Source organism: Neovison vison, chromosome 1 (genome assembly GCF_020171115.1).
Source record: "Neovison vison isolate M4711 chromosome 1, ASM_NN_V1, whole genome shotgun sequence".
Classification (NCBI taxonomy): Eukaryota; Metazoa; Chordata; class Mammalia; order Carnivora; family Mustelidae; genus Neogale; species Neogale vison.
Genome location: NC_058091.1, coordinates 278,675,713 through 278,699,151, shown reverse-complemented (window position 1 = coordinate 278,699,151; position 23,439 = coordinate 278,675,713). Strand labels below are relative to the sequence as shown.

General features: G+C 37.7%; 1 protein-coding gene and 1 pseudogene across 1 annotated transcript in view; both read left to right on the top strand.

The window, feature by feature from the left end:
- Positions 1 to 23,439, top strand: part of ITGA1 (integrin subunit alpha 1) — a 166,337-nt gene that overhangs the window by 77,386 nt on the left and 65,512 nt on the right. The window contains exons 7-8 of the mRNA XM_044232119.1: positions 10,687 to 10,835; positions 14,530 to 14,680. Coding sequence (XP_044088054.1) covers positions 10,687 to 10,835; positions 14,530 to 14,680 — 300 coding nt within the window. The remainder of the gene's footprint in view (positions 1 to 10,686; positions 10,836 to 14,529; positions 14,681 to 23,439) is intronic.
- On the top strand, positions 17,982 to 19,294 carry LOC122894372 (annotated as a pseudogene).

The window sequence follows — 23,439 nt, the reverse complement described above, 5'->3', positions numbered from 1 at the left end:
GGCTGCTAACACCTTATAGCATCTGATCCATGTCTTTTTTTTTTTCATTTATTTATTTTCAGCATAATAGTATCATTATTTTTTCACCACACCAGTGCTCCATGCAATCCGTGCCCTCTATAATACCCACCACCTGGTACCCCGACCTCCCACCCCCCCACCACTTCAAACCCCTCAGATTGTTTTTCAGAGTCCATAGTCTCTCATGATTCACCTCCCCTTCCAATTTACCCCCACCCCCTTCTCTCTAACTCCCCATGTCCTCCATGCTTTTTGTTATGCTCCACAAATACGTGAAACCATATGATAATTGACTCTCTCTGCTTGACTTATTTCACTCAGGGTAATCTCTTCCAGTCCCGTCCATGTTGCTACAAAAGTTGGGGATTCATCCTTTCTGATGGAGGCATAATACTCCATAGTGTATATGGACCACATCTTCCTTATCCATTCATCCGTTGAAGGGCATCTATGTTCTTTCCACAGTTTGGCGACGGTGGCCATTGCTGCTATAAACATTGGGGTACAGATGTCCCTTCTTTTCATGACATCTGTATCTTTGGGGTAAATACCCAGGAGTGCAATGGCAGGGTCATAGGGAAGCTCTATTTTTAATTTCTTGAGGAATCTCCACACTGTTCTTCAAAGAGGCTGTACCAACTTGCATTCCCACCAACAGTGGAAGAGGGTTCCCCTTTCTCCACATCCTCTCCAACACATGTTTTTTCCTGTCTTGCTGATTTTGGCCATTCTAACTGGTGTAAGGTGATATCTCAATGTGGTTTTAATTTGAATCTCCCTGATGGCTAGGGATGATGAAGATTTTTTCATGTGTCTGATAGCCATTTGTATGTCTTCATTGGAGAAGTGTCTGTCCATATCTTCTGCCCATTTTTTGATATGATTGTCTGTTTTGTGTGTGTTGAGTTTGAGGAGTTCTTTATAGATCCTGGATATCAACCTTTTGTCTGTCCTGTCATTTGCAAATGTCTTGATAGCACCAGTCAAGTAAGAATTCCTGTATCCTTTATTCATCTCCCCCACCCTTGTTCCTGGAGAGGTCAGAAACTACAGCTAATGATCTAAGGGAAGGTGAGTAAAGAAACAAAGAAACAAAGAAACAGCCTGTTGTGCCCCTTTGCCAACTACATGCTTCTCACCCACTCTAAGTAAGTAAGTAAGTAAAGGGAGCAGAGAAAAATTAACTACAAATCAACTTTGATATTTTATCTTATTGAGTTTGTTTTAATTTAGGTTGAGCTATATGAAATTATTGTTATTTGATCTTTTTTTTTAACCTAGAAATATAGCAATTTCATATGGTACAACTAAATTAAAATACAGTTGACCTAGAACAATGTGAAGATTAGGGGCACTGACTCTCTGCATTGTTAAAAATCTGCATATAGCTTTTGATTGCCTGAGAACTTATTAATAGTCCATATTATTGGAATCTATATTATTAGTTCATAATATTGGAAGCCCTAACCAATAACAGAAGTAATGAATGAACCCATATTGTATATGTTATACATATTATATACTATATTCTTACAATAAAATAAGGTAGAAAAAAGAAAATGTTATTAAAAAATCATAAGGAAGAGAAAACACATTTACAGTACTATACTGTATTTACAAAAAAAAAAGTCACGTATCCGTGGACCCACACTGTTCAAACCTGTGTTGCTTAAGGGTCAAATTATATAGTTTTTTTTTTAAAAAACAGATATTTTAAATTTTACATTCTGACTATACCTCATGAGTCCTTGTTTATTATATTGATTATAGTCATGCACTCAGTACAACATGTAAAGATGAAATATAATAACCTATTCTCTGCAATCATAGATTTGTCACTTAGTAACTGCATGTATTGAAAGGTAGTTGCAAAGATGTGAAAGTAGTTGTCAACACAATGAAAAAAAAACAAACAAAGGAAGGAAGGGAGAAGGATGGAAAACAAATAAAAAAGCTGACATTAAGGAGTGCACTTGTTGTGATCAGCACAGAATAATGTGTGGAAATGTTGAATCACACCATATTGTACACCCAAAACTAATATAACACTGTATATTAACTAAGTGGAATTAAAATTTAAAAAAACTTAAAAAAATAAAATGTCCACATGACAATTAGTATACATTTAGGAAATTGCAACATGATGACAAAAAGATCAACTCCAAATAGTTACTCAAAATTTCTTCCATGTTTCTGTGTGGCCCCATTAAGACTTTTGAAACATACTGAAGGAAATTTTGTAAACCAGTTTTTTACCCAAGACAGAGTAAAGGCTATAAAATTGCCTTTAAAAAAAAACCACCTATAAAAACAAACCTGAAACACTCTGAGCTTGCCATAAAAGATATGATGGTGTAAACATTATGGAGGCCTTATTGATCCTCAATACCTAAACATAACATTGCTTTTAATAATAAATGAGAATGATATAAATATGCCAAATACGAGTGCATTACCCTAAATAAAACCAGTAAATTGTGAGGCTTGATATAAAAGTGAAATATACTAATGGAACAATGTCTAGATTGTTGCTATCAAGAGTGTAGCATAACATTAAACCAGGCAAAATGAAAGAGAGAAATTAATTAAATTTTAGGAATATTATTTATCTTTCTTTTTACTGCACATTTTATGGCCATTTCCCTAGAAGCCTTAAATATGAGGTCTGATTCATTGTTTTGAAGTCTGAAAAGAAGCCTGACTGCACCTTGCAACCGTATCCTTGTCAATCAGGCTATAGTTTCTGACAGTGGTGCTATGAATGAGGAGAATCTTCTTGATCACTAACCACCCAGTCTCCATTTTCCCCTACTTCCATGCATAAGTCACCTGCGTTGTCTTTCCAAGGTAAAGTTCAGATCATAGCATTTCCCTGGATAAAAAAATGTATCTCTACCTGCTGAATAATATCCACGCTCTCCCCTGGATTATACAGCATCTGTTACCTGGCACCAATCATTGCCACTGCCCCCTGCCTCCCTGGTGCCTTGTTGCCTCCCTTCTTGTTCTGCAGCCACCCCTCTTCTGGCCCTCCCTGAACACGTCATCCGTGTCCACATGAGTCCCTCTGTCCAGAGAGACTTTCTCTACCCCAGGCCCTAGGTACCTGGTAAACTTCATAGACTCATTTCCTATGTCACTTGCTCTGTCACTTTCTATCCCTGCTTCGCATGAACAATTCTTTCTCCTCCCATGTTCCTGTACCCTGTGCTCACCCTTCATTTATTGTTCTCATCAGTTGGTAGCACTACTCTTTGCTTCATGTGTCTGTCTCTCCTGGCAGACTATGAATTCCACTTTGACAGCATGGTGCCTTAATTCTTTTATTTATAACATACAATTTAGAGTGTTAGGTGTTGCCCAGCACATAGGAGGTAAATCATTTGGGTTGGGAAAATTTCATTGCTGGGATTTTTCTCTTTGTGTTAAAATCATTGTTGTAATGACCTCCTTCTTTCCTTCTATTTCATGAAGCCATTGAGCTACAAGTACTTGTTTGTGGGGACTGTCCCCACCAACACCCCTTTACATTAGATCTCAGGTTTTTCTTTGCAGATGTTCCATCCCTAGCCCTATTCACCTCTCATGCTGATTTCTGCCACAGTCTTCTGTCTCCTCAGAACCTTACTTTTACTCTCTCTTTGCATTTTTGAATTTGGATGCGTTTCATTGTGGCAGCATCCAAGAGGACAGCTAAAGACACCCTTTTCCTAGGACATATATCTATCATCTATCAATTTTATGTTTCTGAGGACTCATTTCATCTCCTTGGAAACCAGTCCCATTTATGTCCCTCTCCAGAGTGACAAGAGGTTAAGCATGGTTTCAGCTAATGTAGCCTCAGAATGGCCTGTGCTGATGGTTCACTTGGACTGCCGTCTGTATTATTACCACATCATACTCTGACTTAATTACATTAGAAGCATATTACAGGGCAGCGCTTTTGTACCATAGTTTGGTAAAAGGAAAGAGAAAATTGGTCAGACACAAAGGCTGAGCTCTTTTCATGTTAAACAATTGTGCATCTTACAGAGAAAACTTCATTATTTTACCCTATCATTATTTCCCTAAAGAAGCCATTGAGTTGGTAATGTTAATTGTTGAATGAAAGCCCAGAAACTTAGTTTGTGCTAGAAATAAAAATTTGGGCACTGCTGTTATAACAGTGACTTAACAATACAAAGTAATAATATAACTCTAAATGAGAAATAATTCCATTCCTTCGTAGCTCTTTGACTTAATACACTTAATAGCTATTTTGTACACTTCTCTTTCTTAAACTTCTTTGTCATTCTGCTGTGACTTGAAGCTTCAAGAGAGAAAAATGAGAAGGCCCTCCTTTCAGTGATCTCTTTTATATTTCTCACATTCACTTTCCTCCTCTTTCTTCTCGACCCCCCCAAAAGAAACAAAGCCTCTTAGATAATTAATTCATTGTAATTCAGCAGATATATATGAAGAATCTTATTGATTGAATATTATGCTAGATGCCATGGGCAGTTTGAAAAATGAATGAATGAAAGAATGGATAAAAACTCTGTCCCTGAACCCAAAACACTTCCAACTTAGAAATGAGATAAAATCTTATATTTGGGTAACTACAGTACATGATATTGTATCATGACTATAACAAAGGTAAGTGAGGCAGAACAATTAATTGATCTTTGCAAGTAGGTTAACAGTATTGTAAAGAAATGTTTTCCAAACTGTGTTGCTTAAGGTGTTGAATATGTTCCTCACAAAGAATATTCTGTTAAATAACAATAAATTGTATCAAGTCTTCCAATTCATGATTCACGATTCATGTTTTCATATTAAAGATTCTAAGAGCACTTTCATTTTTTCTAAATATTTATTTATTATTTTAGAGAGGAGGGGAGGCCAGAGGGAGAGAGAAAATCACAAACAGACTTCCACTAAGCATGGAGCCCAATGCAGGACTCAATCTCACAACCTCGAGATCAGGACCCCGCTTGAAACCAAGAGTCTGGGACGCACAGGCCCCCCCTGAGAGCGCTTTCAAAAGAATTTGCTTATGAGTCAGAGTAGAGCAACTGGGGACAGGAGTAAGAGGAAAGCCTTGGTCTTTTGCATTTGAAATTTGTGGCTTTTTTCTTTTAAAGTCAATATAAATAGCAGAGGGAGAAAGAAAGGCAGACAAAAGAAATAAAGGAGGAGAGACAGAGAGGTTGCAGAAGGGGGTCTTGCTGTAAAGATACATATTAACTTTGTGTTACCCATTGTTTTCCAAGATTTCTTGGCCATGGCACTCCTTAAAAATCATACCTAGTAACATACAAAAAGTTGCTAATACTCCCTAGGAAAAGAGTAAGGGAATATTAGTCTGTGGCTTAGCAGAAGAAGGATTATAAATCTCATGTTTAAATGGAAGATTTGAATCAGTGTTAGAAACCTCTGGTTCCTGTAACAGAATCCTCAGTCAGTTGTGTGTCTGAGTTATGCTCTAGCCTGAATCTTAGTTCTCTTTGGTCTTAGACTATAATTATATACTTGTATCTTTTGTTTACTTAATCAGGAAGATCAAACTGTATCTCCCTAGGAAGTAAAGGCTTCCCTTCCAGGTGTCTCTGAAAAGGAACTGTGCTACTTGTGATTCACCCACTCCTAATCAGTGTTTTTACTATCTTCTCGTACCTTTACTGATGTCATAAGCTACTGTTTTTCCACTTTCTCTACATCGAACCTCTTGCTTCTTTTAGCTGCCATCCCTGCTTACTTATTTCCATTCAGCAAACATGCCTAGAATCTTTCTATCTCCAATACTCAACAGCGTTCTACTTAGCTTCTACCCTCTGGTTTTTGTATCATTCCAACAACTGAAGCAACCAGCTGCTTCAAGTTGAATATGATGATTATTGTCCATTTTTATTTTTCTCAATTCCTAGAATGATTTCAATTCCTCATCATTTTTGACACATTTTCCAAGCTCCAGACAGCTTTGCTTTCTCCCATTCTACATTCATAACCTACTGTGTGTTCTTACTCCTGTCCCTGGGTATGTCACTTACTTACCTGGGTATGTCACTCAGGAGGCTACGTTGTCTTCCCTCCATGAGGCCTTTCAAGGTGAGACAGTAACTATGCTTGTACTTCTCTCCTCCAGTCTCCTTACAATGTGTATTCCTCACTTGGCTCACTTTTTATCTTGCTATTCAATCATCACCTTTATTTGATTCTGTTGCATATGTGCATATACACAGTGTGCTAGTATGAATCTGTTTTTACCTGCCTTAAATTACACACCAAGCTGGAACTGAAACCGTTTTTATTCACTGAATCTCATCAATACTCAGTAAAGCATTACTTATACTTTTGTGTGTGATTTTACCATTTTCCTGTGATGAAAATCAATAAATGGTACCCTTTTTATGGGGAAGACAGAGCAGGCCTTATTCGGCCTGTTTTCTAAGGAAATATGCAGCCCAGTATCAGCCAGGGTCCCACACTATGTCATTTCCGAGATTTGAGTTTCCGCTGTCCAGTCTTCTCATTTCCCACACTTATTTTTGTCTCCCTTTTTCTGCTTATCATTATTTCCCTGCTATCTCAATTTTTTACTTGCTTATGTGAAATGTTACAGTCATCTAGTAAGAACTTATGCGGGTCAACTGTAAGCAAAGCAAAGCAGTGGTGTGGGATAAGAGATACCAAAAGCTATGACATAGTTCATGCTCTTTGCCCCTCTTTGCCTCTCTAGAACATACAACGTAGTTGGGGAGATAAAGCACGCATACAAAGCAGTTGAGAAGAATGCTGTATTCACAGGAGCAAAACAGATAAGTTTGCCTCAGGGCTTGGAGAAGAGCAACATCAGTATGAACTAGATTGGTGATTAGGTGGGGAAAGTTTTGCAGAGAAGGTGAAGCTTGAATTGGATCTTCCAGAATGGGTAGCAAAAATTTAGTTTTGTTAGAGGGATGAGAAAGGATAGGGACAGCCCCTGGGACTGGGGAATCCTAAAGTTGAGGGAGAACAAAGAACGTGCAGTCAAGCTGTTGAGTGACTGCAGGTCAGGGAAAGAAAACTGAATTTTACCTTACAGGTCTAGTATTTCAAGGAGCACCTTGAAGTTTTATCTGTTTTCTATTGTATGCAGAATAAAAACCCTCCTTCAAAGTGTATTTCAAAGTGTATCTTTCAAGTATATTGGTGTAGTAGGCCATGGAGAATTATTAGAGATTTTTGAACAAGGAAGTTATGTGATAATAGCAGAATTTCAAGGCATTTAGTCTTCCATGAATATGTAGAAGGAGCTGAGGGGAATGGAATTGGAGGGAGAGCGAGAGTGGAGAGACCAAAGGTTGCCACAATCCAAGCTCAAAGCAGTGAGGTCTGGCCTGGGCCAATGAAGAAATTCAGAAACAGAGATAATGGATCACATGAAAAGAGGTAGAATATATGGAAATTAAACAAGGCTGTTTGTGGCATAATATTGGACATTTGCAACATACTTTACATATCTTATAAAACCTTCTATGAACTACTGGATTATCTGGACACCAAGAATAACAGAAAAATTTTAGTCTTTTGTTAAGTCAGAAATCGGTGTTTTATATCTCCTCTCTCCCTCCCTCAGGTCTGGTTTCCAGACACAAACTCTAAGAAAATGAGCCAAGTGACAGTGATTTACTAAGGGGGTGCTTTTTAAAAAAAATGGTAAGATATTCGGCAGAGCAAAACAGTAGCAACTGAGGACCACCAAGGGTGTGATTTCAGGTGAAATCAAGACCTCAAGCTGATCTGGAAGGGAAGCTCCAAGTTGAGTCAAGGGACCGGTCTTTCGCTGCCTGGGTTCGGACATTGCCTATGGAGAGGAGGGAGAAAATTTCCAGGCACTTCTGATTCTTTGAGCCTCTGGGGCAAAGCAACTCTAGCAGTCCAAGGGCAGTCAGTCATTTGAAGAGACTGTCAGGTAGAGTTGTTAGAAACAAAGTGAAAGAAAGGGTGAGGCAACTGGCAGTTAAAAAGTCTCTAAAGAATAAACTTACAATATTGAGATATATGTTAAGTAGGTAGAGAAAGAGAGAGAGAAGATATAAAGCACTGATTTCTGATTTACCAAGGAGCTAAAATTTTTCTGCTATTCCTGGTGTCCAGTAATCCAATCATTCATAGAAGGTTTTATAGGATATGTAAAATGTGTTCCAAATGTCAAATATTATGGCATAAAACAACCTGTTTGCCTCTTTTCATGTGACCTCCTCCCCATGTATCAGTGTGATACTCTCTTTTTAAATCTTAGGACTAGAATTTGATGGAACTCAATAAATGGAGCAAAGTGCATTCATTAGTACAAAGGAGTCGGACTGTTGGGCAGTGTTATGTGCAACCACATTAGAGATTCATGGCCATAACTTTAAAGTGAGACCAGTCTACAAGTTGTGTGATTTCTGTGTTGAAACATTTAGTGTCACAGAAGCATGCAAAGAAAAGGAGATATTTGGACTTAACCGGAGTTGGAAGTTAGCCAAGTAAATTAATGGAGGGGAAAAAGGTTAAAGGAGTTAAAGTCTGCAAGTAAATGATTATGGTGATGGACCATGGAATCTAGGCTAAGTTTAAAAAAAAAAAAAGTAGGATCTCTGAATTAATTAGAAGTCTTGATGTGGTGAAGGAATTGATGAATTAGATATACTATGTAAATGAGTTTAAGTTAATGGCCAGACAGAAGAACACTTGAAATTGAGATGGAGGTGCTGCAGTATTTAGTACTTCGTATTTAGTACACCTGGAGGTACTACAGATGGAGGTAGCAGCGTTTAGTGGAAACTAGCAGGTTGAGGTGACAGAGAATGTGAGGGCTTTAGGGAGGTGTGTTTTGGTAGAGAGGAGGTTGAGTGATAGAAAAAGCCCTGGGAAAAAGAATTCTCATCTTAGACTAGACCCTTCTCTGCTCCTTCACCATGAAGAGTATTCTAAACCTAAATTCCTCATTTATAAAATATGGTACTAATTTCTGTTACTATAATCTGAATAAATTAGGAAAAAGATTTTTAAAAGCATTAAAAATATAGGATACTACTCTTATTTAAGTATGGTGGCCTTAATTGCTCCAAGATGTCTAATGTACTCTAGAAGGTAGCTCAAAGATAATAAAAGTTATTTTAAATTGGAAGGTTCTCTTATTGGTTTCTGAAAATGCCAGAGTATACATCTGGCTTACAAGAAGACACAGTAGTGGAAATGTATCTTTTAATCAAACATGTAATTAAGCCTGAAGATTTCTGACAACAGTGACATCTGCAAAGGAAGCTGGAAAGTAGATGTCGATCCCCTTGACACTTGGAAATAAGATCAGACTTGGAAATAGGATGGGTTTGAAGCAAGCAAGAGGCAACTTTATCAGTGGACAAACTACACAATTGCCCGGGAAAGAAAACAGCCTGTCTCAAATAGCTTCCCCAACCCAAGAAATGTAGTGGCCAGAATTTCTTCATTAAGACATTCCTTTAGGTGTAGAATCCTCTGAATCTTGAATTTTGGGGAGAGAAAATTAAACAAAAAGTTATCTTCAGTCACAATTCTTGATGTAGATTAGTCTATTGGTTCACATCAACATTTAAAGAAAGGTATTAAAAAAGAATAAGAAAAATGGGCATCTCTAGGGGAGAGGAGAGGAATAAGGAGCAAGAGAAATCAAATCTGAGGACACTTTATCCTCTGTATCATTTTACTCTATGGTGGCTCTGCAGTTAGCTGCCCACATTATCCAGTCTATGCAAAAGACAGAGTGAAAGGAGGGAGGCAAGACAAAGAAAGGGAACACAGAGAACATGAAACGGGATGGTGGTGAGAAGGGATGGCATGAGAGAAATGAAACTACATCTGAGCTAGATAAAGCCTGAAGCACATATGAGCCCTCTTATTACTCATCCAGACTCATCTTGTTTCACTTCCCCTCACAGCCTGGTCCAGGCTTACTGACTTCCTTTTGATTCTCAGGACATCCCTGCTTTTTGCTCATCTCCTCTTCTGGACATACAGATTCCCCTTGTGTGGCCCCCATCCTCCCACTCAGCCTCCATCCAGGATAGGTTTCCACCCTCCTTGCACCTTTCAGTCTTAACTTGAATATCACTTCTAAGAGGCTTTCCCTGAGCCTCATCTGAAATAGGACCTTAGGTTCTCCTTGCTAAGCAGCTTTTCCAATACCACCCTCTCCACAGTTGAACATGCATTGGAATGATCATGGGTTGAAACTCTATCTCTGTCTGTCTAGTTTAGAAGCTCCATGAAGGCAGAGAGCAGGTCAGCATACAGCACCTTCTACACCCACCCCCAAGGCCTGCCAGACCCATTCAGTAGAAACTATTGAAGAAATAAACCAATTGTTTGAGAAGTTTAATAACAGTACTATCATTCTTGTTCTCTGGGCTGTGACTATCCACATGTGGCAATGGTTATTGCTGTCAGAAGAGAAGGATTTGTGTACTGATGAATTTTTAAACTCATGAATTGATAAATTTTAAACTGATTTTATGATAAATGATAAAATCATTTTCATGATTTTTAAACTCATGAAACTGATGTATTTTTAAACTGAAAGACAAAAATGTATATTCGATCCACATCTTTAAATAAATAAAGAAAATTGATAATGGAACATTGCTAGATGGTTAACTCACAGTGGGCTTGGTATTTCAGGTTGGAATTGTACAGTATGGAGAAAATGTAACCCATGAGTTCAACCTCAATAAGTACTCCTCAACGGAAGAGGTACTTGTTGCAGCAAATAAAATAACCCAGAGAGGTGGCCGCCAGACTATGACAGCCCTTGGAATAGACACAGCCAGGTATGTGGACTAAAAAATAAATCAAAGTAAAAGACTGCAAAAATACTCACAATCAAGGCCTTTGAAGTGTTGATTCAGTATTTACCTTGACAAGATTTAAAGCCATCTTTTTAAAAACTAGATCCCATTGATTAGCTAACAGGTTTAGGACCAAGTTTTTCTATGATATAGTCTCCCTACCCTTCATATCTTTCCTCTTATTCTGAAGGTTGAATGATGGAAAATTCAGTCACAAAAATTGCTATGGTCTGCTGCATTATGTTCTTGGGTACTAAGACATAATATTAGTGAATATCTTTTCCCTTTGTTCTTTGTTTACAGTTTCTAGGAATCTCATTTTTTTTTAAAAAAGGATAATATTCATCCACTTCTACTCCACAGTATTTATGTCCTAGTATGTCCATAATTTTACAGTACCTGGTTTAGGGCTATTGAACTCTCAAGTAACAGTTTTTAAGAGGTCAAGTTCAATATTCCTGTATTTGACAATATTTTCAGTGCAAAGATTAAAAGGAGTTGTAAGAACTTCATCATTCATGCACACTTTCTTCCTTTCTCCAAATCCCCTCTCCTTTACATCCCTTTCTTCCTCCTACCGTCCATGGAGAGCACATGTCCACTCTGGTTGAACTTCATTCTATGAGAAGCTACAGAACTCTCCTTCGATTACAATGTAAAACATTTTTTTCTATATTTTTTCCAACTGCATTCAACTCTTTCATCTCTTGCTATTTTTCTTCCTGATTTGCCTTTAAAGCTAGTAAGGTTCGGAACAAAAACTAAACAGTACCAAAATCACAGGAAATCTAATAAAGTTTGACTAATATTAAAGATCCTTCTGTTAAGTGTCTTCAACTTTTGGACTCTCTTCTGGTTTTAAAGAGCTAATTAGCCACACTCTCATTTCACCTGCCTGCTAAGATCAGTATTTTAAGGGGGTTAAAATAGTTAATATGGATATTCTAAAGAATGAGTTGGATATTCAAAAATTTAAAATTTTACATACAGCATTGGACTGGTAAGTGTTAGAGAAGCACGTGGTTCTACTTACATGGAGCTCAAGAGAAAATAACCACAAACAGATGGGGTAATTTTACATTTACCTGCCTGTAGGATCACCAGTTTGCATGCACGAAGAGTGCACATGTTGAGGTGTACTAAATGCACCCTCTTAAATAATTGACTAAATGTGACTGCACATTCAAAGTAAATCAAAGTGTTCTTTAAAAGCTCTGAGCCTGTAGGGAGCTGTGTATTTTCCAAAGGCAACCACTTAAGAATGAATATTCATCTTTGAAAACTAACTGAAGAAATATTCTGGCTGCTTTGCTTCTGCATAAATACACTCTAAATACCATGACCCTATATGGTTTTTGCCTACATGTTTCACAAAGGGTCTAGCTGAAGGACACAGAGTTTATTGAGTTTTGTATATAAGTAAAACTCCATAATGGTATTACTAAGTATCCTTCTTGTATATTAATTTTTCACATTGAAGCATATTTTTAATTGTTCTTTTGGCAGGGCCAGTTACAAACAGTATTTTTAATTTGTTAGAATGCTTAACTTCTATTTTCATTGGGTGTTAATATTTGGGGGTAAATGGCAATTTACTGAAGATATTTGAAACAGAGAGAGTGTACACAGGAGTTCTGCCAGTGGCTACTCTTACGTTATATAAAACCAACCCTTGTTTAGATCTACCAGGTTTTCTTTAAGAAATGTCTTTTAATCATCTCCACTGGTTGAGGTTCCTTCAGTAATGGCCTGGATCTTTAAGAGAACTAGGAAGTTTTGATGATCCTCTAAGGAGTTAGGACTGCAAAAAAGATTGAATCTTATATGATATCCATATCTGGATTTCATTTAAAGACTGGACTTTAACATCTGTTTTCACCTTTGTTTGTACATATAAAGAAGTCAGAAAATCTATCTTTATAGTGTAGAGGGCAGAGATATGTAGTTCCCTAAGGGCCAACTTTTTTTTAAAAATAGCTTCTTTATTTTGAAAATTATAACAAAAATTTAAAAATGTAAAAAATAGTACAACAAAATCCTATGTATTCACCAAACAAATCAACAATTGTTAACATCTTTTCACATTTACATTCAAGCCTTTCTTTTTTTTTTTCAATTTATTTATTTTCAGAAAAACAGTATTCATTATTTTTTCACCACACCCAGTGCTCCATGCAAGCCGTGGCCTCTATAATACCCACCACCTGGTACCCCAACCTCCCACCCCCCCGCCACTTCAAACCCCTCAGATTGTTTTTCAGAGTCCATATTTTAATCTAATAGATTATGATGATATAAATCTACCTACCGGGGTATTCAGCTCAAATCAATTTTATTTAAATTTGTACACTATATAAACATACATACTAGATTTGTTAACAAACACCACATCCAACCCCCAAAGGTAGGTGGTTATTTTACACTGAATCATATATATGCAGTGTAACAAGCTTTGACAATGAACATTCAAGCCTTTCAAAGGAAAATAACCAGAGATAAAATCCCTTTGCCCACATCACCAAGATTTTTTAGCCTGCTCACAAATTACCTACTATTGTGTATATTTACTGTGTATCTACAGTAAAACTAATGTATAGTGTGCAAACCCTTTGGAAGGTTAGTTTAAAAGAAGTGTTTTTTGGGCATATCAAAAACTGCAGCTGTTTGTTCTCATGACCAAGGAAAAATATTGAAAGGGATCATTCAGCATAATGATTGCTGCATTTTATACAAAGATCTAAAAAATATTATATGAAATCTTTTCATTGTTTCATTCCTAAGTATAATATACTTGACTCCAGAAAGGAATGTGAGTGAATAAAAGAAAATAGAGGAAAAATATGCCCGCGTGTGTGTGTGTAGAAGCACAAAACAACAAAAATTGTTAATTTCACTTCTCTTCCATCTCTTTCCATAAATGCTTTTTGAATTAAATAAAAAATTCCGTTGTTGCAGTTAGGTTATAGCATTTTCACTTTCTTTTTGTTCCACTTTCTTCCACCCCACACCCAGCAACCAGTGTCCTAAAACCTAGTTCAGACCACAACTTTCATAGGTACTCCATCCACTCTTGTGCCCCACAGCCCTACTCTATCACTGACTCAGACCACAGCCATCAGCAGTCCTTCATTACTATGTCCAATTTTCCTCCATATCCAAGAAAACTCTCAAGCATTCACAGCCATACAAAATTCTTTTTTCTCCCATCTCGTCAACTCAGCATAGAGGATTTCCATATTGTTCTATAAACATCAGAGTAGATGTGGTGGAAGTGAAGACAAAGCAAAAACTTCTGCCAAAAGCAGAAGAAAAGATGAGTGTTTATAGAGAAAAGAGTGGCTGAGCAAGTATTTAAGATCTGAACTTCTCCAGATCTGATGTGTACTCCAGTCACACCTTCCCTGAGAAGTTTCCAAAGAATGAAATACTGCTGCCTTTTGTATATGGGATATGTGATGATTAGTAAAATGGTGACCTCTTCATCATCTGGGAGAAATCTAAAACTATTGCAAATAACCATCATCATGCCTCCCAGCTTGAATAATGGTTGTGAATGTTGATCTTGGAGGGACAGCACTGTTCTAACTAGAGTTGTCAGTGTTTTTCTTTCATTTACCATTTGCCTAACCTTGGGATGGTGTTTTATTTGCTTCTCTTTCCTCTGTGTTCACTTCAGGAAGGAGGCTTTCACTGAAGCTCGGGGTGCCAGAAGGGGAGTTAAAAAAGTCATGGTAATTGTGACCGATGGGGAGTCCCATGACAACCATCAACTAAATAAGGTCATCCAAGACTGTGAGGATGAAAACATTCAGCGGTTTTCCATAGCTGTAAGTATATGGCTAGAGATGGCTTTCAAACTCTGGTGTGAAGATAAGAAGTATGTACATATCATGATTATTTTATGAAAGTTACACAAACAAGGTTGTAAAGGAGAATCTTCTCCAATTGAAGGTAAACTCTGTGGGGGCAGGATTGGGTCTTGCTCCCTTTGTGTCCTAGAGAAGGAAGGACAAGAGGAAGAAAGAGACAGAAATAGGAAAGGAAAAAGAAGTGCAGGAAAGGAGAAAAGGACCCTCATCAGGGGAAAGAATACTGGAAGGATGGAGGGAGGAATGGAGGAAGGGCAGAAAAGAGGGAGGAAGGAAAGGAGAAAGTGGAAGGGAGGAAGAAAAAGGAAGGGAGGAAAGAAAGGAGGAAATTGAGAATGTGCTAGTAATAAATACATTGCCTGCAGAATAATCGAAGATGGTGGAGGTATAGGAGACCTTAGTTTCATCTGGTCCCAAGAATCAGCAATATAGCTATTAAATCATTCTGAACACAAACAGACTCAACCAGATATCTAAGAAAAAAATAGCTGCAACTCTACAAATAGAAAAGTGACCACTTTCTGGAGGAAATACAAGATGAAAAAATCACCTCAAAAAAGAGAACAAGAGGCAGTATTGACTACCAGGTACTTAATCAGTATGGATATAAATAAGATGTCAAGAACTAGAGTTCAGAAAAATGACTATAAAGATATTATTTGAGCTTGAAAAAAAGCATACAAGACCCTAGAGAATCCCTTTCTGGAGAAATAAAAGAACTATAATCAAATCAGAATCAAAAAGTTTATTAATGAGATGTGATAAAAAATGGAGGCTCTAACTGCTAGGATAAATGAGCTGAAGAGAGAATTAGTGATATAGAAAGCTGAAGAGAGAATTAGTGATATAGAAGACAAAATGATGGAGAATAAAAAACTGAGAAAAAGAGAGATAAACCATTACTATATCACAAGGGGAGAATCTGAGAGATAAGTGATATCATAAAATGAAATGACACGTGAATAATTGAGATCCCAGAAGAAGAGGAAAGAGAGTGGGGGGTGGGGTGGGGACAGAAGGTATATTTACACAAATTATAGCAGAAAATTTCCCTAATCTGGGGAAGGAAACAGGCATTCAAGTCCAAGAGGTATAGAGAACCCCATTTAAAAATCAATAAAAATAGGTCAACACTATGATATGTAATAGTGAAACTTGCAAATCTCAGAGACAGAGAGAAAATCCTGAAAGCAGCTAAGGGACAAAAATGTCATAACCAACAAAGGTAGAAACATTTTGTTGGTAGCATACCTATCCACAAAGACCTGGCACACCAGAGGGGACTGGCATGATATATTCAAGTTGCTAAATGAAAAAAATATGCAGCCAAGAATACTGTATCCAGCTAGGCTATCATTCAAAATAGGAAAGATAAAAAGCTTCTGGGACAAACAGAAAATAAAGGGATTTGTGGTCACTAAACCAGCCCTGCAAGAGATAGTAAAGGGGATCCTTTAAGCAAAGAGAGAGAGCCCAAAAGTAACAGACAGAAAGGAAACAGCGACAATCTACAGAAACAGAGACAATCTTCAGAAACAAGGACTTTACAGGTAATACAGTGGCACTAAATTCATATCTTTCAATAGTTACTCTGAAAGTAAATAAGCTAAATGCCCCAATCAAAAGACACAGGGTATCTGATTGGATAAAAAAAACAAGACCTATCTATATGCTGTCTGTAAGAGACCCATTTTAGACCCAAAGACACCTCCAGACTGAAAGTGAGGGAATGGAAAGTGAGGGATTTAGCATGCTAATGGACATTAAAAGAAAGCTGGGTGATAATCTTTATATCAGACAAATTAGATTTTAAACCAAAGACTGTAATAAAAGATGAGAAAGGATGCTATATCATAATTAAAGTGCCTATGCAACAAGAAGATCTAACAATTGTAAATACTTATGCCCCTAACATGGGAGCAGCCATCTATATAAACCAATTAATAAGAAAATTAAAGAAGCACATCAATAATAATACAATAATAGTAGGGGACTTTAACACCCCACTCACTGCAATAGACAGATCATCTCAGCAGAAAAGGAAACAAGGGCTTTGAATGACACACCAGACCAGATGAACTTTACTGATGTATTCTGAGCTTTCCATCATAAAGCAACAGAATAGACATTACTTTTGAATGCACATGGAACATTCTCCTGAATAGATCCTATACTGAGTCATAAATCAGGTCTCAACTGTTACCAAAAGATTGGGATCATTCTTTGCATATTCTCAGACCGCAATGCTCTGAAACCAGAACTCAATCACAGAGGAAATTTGGAAAGAACTCAAATACAAGGAGGTTAGAGAGCATCCTACTAAAGAATGAATGGGTCAACTGGGAAATTAAAAAAGAATTTTTAAAAAATGGAAACAAAGGAAAATGAAAACACAACTGTTCAAAACCTTTGGGTTGCAGCAAAGGCAGTCCTAAGAGGGAAGTGTATAGCAATGCAAGCCTTTCTCAAGAAACAAGAAAGGTCCTGAATATATAACCTAACCTTACACCTAAGGGAGCTAGAAAAAGAACAACAAATGAAGCTTAAAACAGGAAGAGAAGAGACTTATTAAAGATTAGAGCAGAAGTCAATGAAATAGAAACCAAAAGAACAGCAGAACAGATCACATCAACAAAATTAGGAGCTGGTTCTTTAAAAGAATTAGTAAGATTGATAAACCTCTGGCCAGGATTATCAAAAAGAAAAAAGAAAGGACCCAAATAAATAAAAGCATGAATGAAAGAGAAGAGATCACAACCAACACTGAAGAAATACAAAAAGTCACAAGAATATATTATGAGCAATTATATGCCAACAATTTAGGCAATCTGGAAGAAATAGATGCATTTCTACAGACATATAAACTACTAAAACTGAAACAGGAAGAAAGAGAAAACCTGAACAGACCCATAACCAGGAAGAAAGTTAAAGCAGTAATCAAAAATCTCCCAATAAACAAGAGCCCAGGGCCGGATGGCTTCCCAGGGGAATTCTACCAAATGTTTAAAGAATTAATACCTGTTCTGAAGCTGTTTCAAAAAATAGAAATGGAGGAGAAACTTCCAAACTCTTTCTACGAGACCAGGATTACCTTTATCCCCAAACCAGACAAAGACCCCATCAAAAAGGGGAATTACAGCGGAACTTTCCAGAACGCTGAGTGAGACACGGAGGAGCGGAGGCTACCTAAACTGCACCCAGCAACGCGCTCCTTCCCACTCCCTCACATCGGCCTCGGCCCTCTCACCGGCTGTAGAAAATGGTGAAAGAAACCAGTTATTATGATGTTTTGGGGGGTCAAACCCAATGCCACCCAAGGAGAACTGAAAAAGGCCTACAGGAAACTAGCTTTGAAGTACCACCCTGATAAGAATCCAAATGAAGGAGAGAAGTTTAAACAGATTTCTCAAGCTTATGAAGTACTCTCTGATGCAAAGAAAAGGGAATTATATGACAAAGGAGGTGAACAGGCAATTAAAGAAGGTGGAGCTGGTGGTGGTTTGGGCTCCCCCATGGACATCTTTGATATGTTTTTTGGAGGAGGAGGAAGAATGCAGAGAGAAAGGAGAGGTAAAAATGTTGTGCATCAGCTCTCAGTAACCTTAGAAGATTTACATAATGGTGCAACAAGAAAACTAGCTCTGCAAAAGAATGTGATTTGCGATAAATGTGAAGGCCGAGGTGGTAAGAAAGGAGCAGTTGAGTGTTGTCCCAATTGCTGAGGTACTAGAATGCAAATAAGAATTCATCAGATAGGACCTGGAATGGTTCAGCAAATTCAGTCTGTGTGCATGGAGTGCCAGGCCCATCCATGGGGAATGGATCAGTCCTAAAGATAGATGTAAAAGCTTCAATGAAAGGAAGATAGTTCGAGAGAAGAAGATTCTAGAAGTTCATATTGACAAAGGCATGAAAGATGGCCAGAAGATAACATTCCATGGTGAGGGAGACCAAGAACCAGGACTGGAACCAGGAGATATTATCATTGTTTTAGATCAGAAGGACCATGCTGTTTTTACTCGGCGAGGAGAAGACCTTTTCATGTGTATGGACATACAGCTGGTTGAAGCACTGTGCGGTTTTCAAAAGCCAATATCTACTCTTGACAACTGAACCATTGTCATCACCTCTCATCCAGGTCAAATTGTCAAGCAGGGAGATATCAAGTGTGTGCTAAATGAAGGCATGCCAATTTATCGTAGGCCATATGAGAAGGGTCGCCTCATCATCGAATTTAAGGTAAATTTTCCTGAGAATGGCTTTCTGTCTCCTGATAAACTCTCTTTGCTGGAAAAACTCCTACCTGAGAGGAAGGAAGTAGAAGAGACTGATGAAATGGACCAGGTAGAACTGGTGGACTTTGATCCAAATCAGGAAAGATGGTGCCATTACAATGGGGAAGCATATGAGGATGATGAACATCATCCCAGGGGTTGTGTTCAGTGTCAGACCTCTTAATGGGGCCAGTGAATAACACTGCTGGCATTTTATGTGCAGTAGTGAATGAGTGAAGGACTATAATCATAGCTCACTACTTGCTATTGTTTTTGTTTTAATATTCAACTATAGTAGTGTTTTGAAAGTTAAGAGTAAACTCAAATATAAAAGCTCTGAAAAAAAAGGGGGGGTGGGAATTACAGACCAATATCCCTGATGGACATAGATGCCAAAACTCTAACCTGGATACTAGCCAATAGGGTTCAACAGTACATTAAAAGGATTATACACCATGACCAAGTGGGATTTATTCCTGGGCCACAAGGATGGTTTAACATCTGCAAATCAATCAACATGATACACTACATTACAAAAGGACAAGAGCCATATGATCTTCTCAATAGATGCAGAAAGAGCATTTGACAAAGTATATATCCTTTCTTGATTAAAACTTTTCACAGTGTAGGGATAGTGGGAACATGCCTCAGTATCATAAAAAACATATGCTAAAAACCCACAGCAAATGTCATTCTCAATGGGGAAAAACTGAGAGCTTTCCCTAAGGTCAAAAACATGGCAGGGATGTCCACTATTATCACTGTTGTTCAACATTGTACTAGAAATCCTAGCCCCAGCAATCAGACAACAAAAAGAAATAAAAGTCCTCCAAATCTGCCAAGAAGTCAAACTCTCACTCTTCACAGATGACATCATACTCTATGTGGAAAACCCAAAGGACTCCACCCCAAAACTCTAGAACACATACAAGAATTCAGCAAAGTGGCAGGATGTAAAATCAATGCATAGAAATCAATTGCATTTCTATACACTAACAATGAGAAAGAAGAAAGAGAAATTAAGGAGTTGATCCCTTTTACAATTGCATCGAAAAACATAAGATACCTAGGAATAAATCTAACCAAAGAGACAAAGGACCTTACTCAGAAAACTGCAGAATACTCATGAAAGAAATTGAAGAAGAATAAATACTACTAAAATGTCTATGCTACCCAGAGGAATCTACACATTCAGTGCAAACCCTATCAAAATGCCATTGACATTTTTCACAGAGCTGGAACAAATAATCCTAAAACTTGTATGGAACCAGAAAAGACTCCAAATAGCCAGAGGAATGTCAAAAAGAAAACCAAAGCAGGTGGCATTACAAAGCCAAACTTTCCATTTCCTCCCTACTTCATAGTCCCTAACTGTGCAGCCAAAGTGAAGGAGCCAGCAGCTCTAAAATGTTTTCTGTAATTTCGTTTAAGCTGGACAAGAAGGGGGAAAGGATCAGAGAACAAATTTTATTTAATTCCAAGGAAAAGCCTAGCCTGCAATTGATAATGTAGAAGATATTACATACAAATTACTGTAACTCTTTGTGAGCAGCTCTGTATCAATATAAAAACAATCTATTATTATTAATATTAGTGTCTCAAAAATGGAAAAAATAAAAAGGCGATTAAGTGCTTTTTACCTCTTAATAGTGATTTTTTTTCTAAATCAACTTTTAGTAGTTCCATGAACTGAGATGACTCAATTTCATGTTGCCACCCCATGAAGAGGGACATTTAGAAAAAGAGAAGTAAGAATTCTACCTTTCAAAAGGAAATATGGAAAATAATTTATCATGCATATAGCACTCTGTAACCTAGAATAGTTTTTAGGGTTGTTTTTTTTTTTTTCTGTGTCCTAGATACATTTCTTCATCCTTCATGGCACCCCAAAGAGAGCAGAGAAACTTTCCTTTTCCCATTTTATGAATGAGAAAACCAAGGGTCATTAGGTTTCATGGCTGTAGGCTACATGACCAAGACTCTAGAAGCCCCTTGACTTACCACATGTACCACTGCCCTGGGCTATTCTTCCCAGCCCCCAATCTCTCTTTCTTGCCACCGCAGATATCTGGAAGGGGCAGGACTGTCCTAACTGTTTTACTCACTTCTCCAGACTACCAAAGAGTACCGCAGTCTTCTCCAGCCCTTGTACGTGAGCAATAAGACCTAGCATAGAGCACTAAGCCTGCCCCATAGTGTTATAACCTTAAACAACAACAGACCCATGGACATTTTCTAAAATAAGAAGAAGGCGGGGAGAGTAGAGAAGAGTATATTTTGGAGCTAGAAAGAACTTTGCTCACTTTTTGCCTTTGTGATAGTGGATAAGTCACTTAATACTCCAAGCTTCAGCCTCTTTATCTGTAAAGATAAAGGGTAAGTATTGTTTTTCTCTCTCTCAGATAAAGAATCAGTGAGATAATGACTGAAAACATCTAGCACAATGGCAGGCTATGCAACCAATAAATATTGTTTTTCTTAAGGATCTTCAACTAGAGGAGTTTACAACCATGAAATAATAAAATCACGGTGCTAGAGATAAACTGTGTTGCGCCCTTGCACAGAAACCTTCAGAGATTCCCCCATGGACTCCCAGACCTTATCTCAGCTTCACTACCAATTGTGTACAACCTTCCTTTCGCTCTCCGTTCCATAGCACATGCCCTCAGCCTAGGAGGAGAGAGTCTTAATATAAATTGATTTTTTAAATAGTCCAGGAAGAAAAAAATTTCAGAACTATAAGAGTTTAACCAAAGTTGTTTTTCAACAAAATCTTTTGTATTTACTGTAAGAATCAGCTGTTACACATAATGGTTTTCCAGCATTTCATCAGTGAGATTTCCTCCTTCCTTTCAAAAGTATGATCAGTGAAAGACATCCTGCCCCACTGTAGGAAGGGAAGAAGAAGAGTGATTCATCCCTGACAAACTCCCAGAACACAAAATTGATTCACTGACTCCCAGGGACAAGGTGACTGTATTTATTTTATAACCAAGATGACTTGATTATAAATAAGGCAACTTCTGATTGCAACAATATTCTTTTTTTTTCTTTTCAATTTTTTATTTAAATTCTAGTTAGTTAATGTACAATGCAATATTGGTTTTAGGAGTAGAATTCAGTGATTTATCACTTACATATAACAACCAGTGTTCATCCCAAAGGGCCCTCCTTAATCCCCATTACCCATTAACCCACCCTCCTCCCACATCTCTGCATCACCCTCCAATTGTTCTTTATCTTTAAAAGTCTCTTGTGATTTGTTTTCCTCTTTTCCCCCTTCCCATATGTTCCTCTGTTTTGTTTCTAAAATTCCACATATGAGGGAAATCATATAGTATTTGTCTTTCCCTATCTGACTTATTTCACGTAGCATAATACACTCTAACCTCATCCATGTTGTTGCAAATGGCAAGATTTCATTTTCATTTTTTTTTTTTTAAGATTCTATTTATTTATTTGACAGGCAGAGATCACAAGCAGGCAGAGAGGCAGGCAGAGAGTGGGGGAGGGGGGGAGCAGGCTCCCTGCTGAGCAGAGAGCCCGATGTGGGGCTCAATCCCAAGACCCTGGGATCATGACCTGAGCCAAAGGCAGAGGCTTTAACCCACTGAGCCACCCAGGTGCCCCAAGATTTCATCTTCTTATGGCTGAGTGATATTCCCTTGTGTGTCTAAATAGGTGTGTGTATATATATATGTGTGTGTATCTCATCTTCTTTATCCATTTTGATAGAGTGTTATATCTAAAATCTATAAAGAACTTATCAAAATCAACACCAAAACACAAACAATCTAGTTAAGAAATGGGTAGAAGACACAAATAGACACTTCTCCAAAGAAGACATCCAGATGGCTAATAGACACATGAAACGACGCTCAACATCACTCATCATCAGGGAAATACAAATCAAAACCATAGTGAGATACCACCTCACACCAGTCAGAATGGCTAAAATTAACAACACAAGAAACAACAGATATTGGTGAGGATGCAGAGAAAGGGGAATCCCATTGCACTGTTGGTGGGAATGCAAACTGGTACAGCCACTCTGGAGAACAGTATGGAGGTTCCTCAAAAAGTTAAAAATGCAACTGCTCTATAATCCAGCAATTGCACCACCGGGTATTTACCCAAAGGATACAAAAATACAGGTGACAATTGGTACATGTACCCTGATGTTTATAGCAACATTATCAACCATAGCCAAACTATGGAGCGAGCCCAAATTTCCAACAATGTTCTTTTTTATTTGGGATACAGATGTGAAAAATTAAAATACTTCATTGTTTCTTTTTCCCCTTGTTGTTACTATAAATTATCTTTTGCCAATTACTATCAATCCATTAGTACCTCTCCTTACTATAATAATTGCTATAACTATTTTGATCTCTTCTGTGGTTGAAATCATTCCTTAGGTCAGGCTTTATTCTGTGATACTGG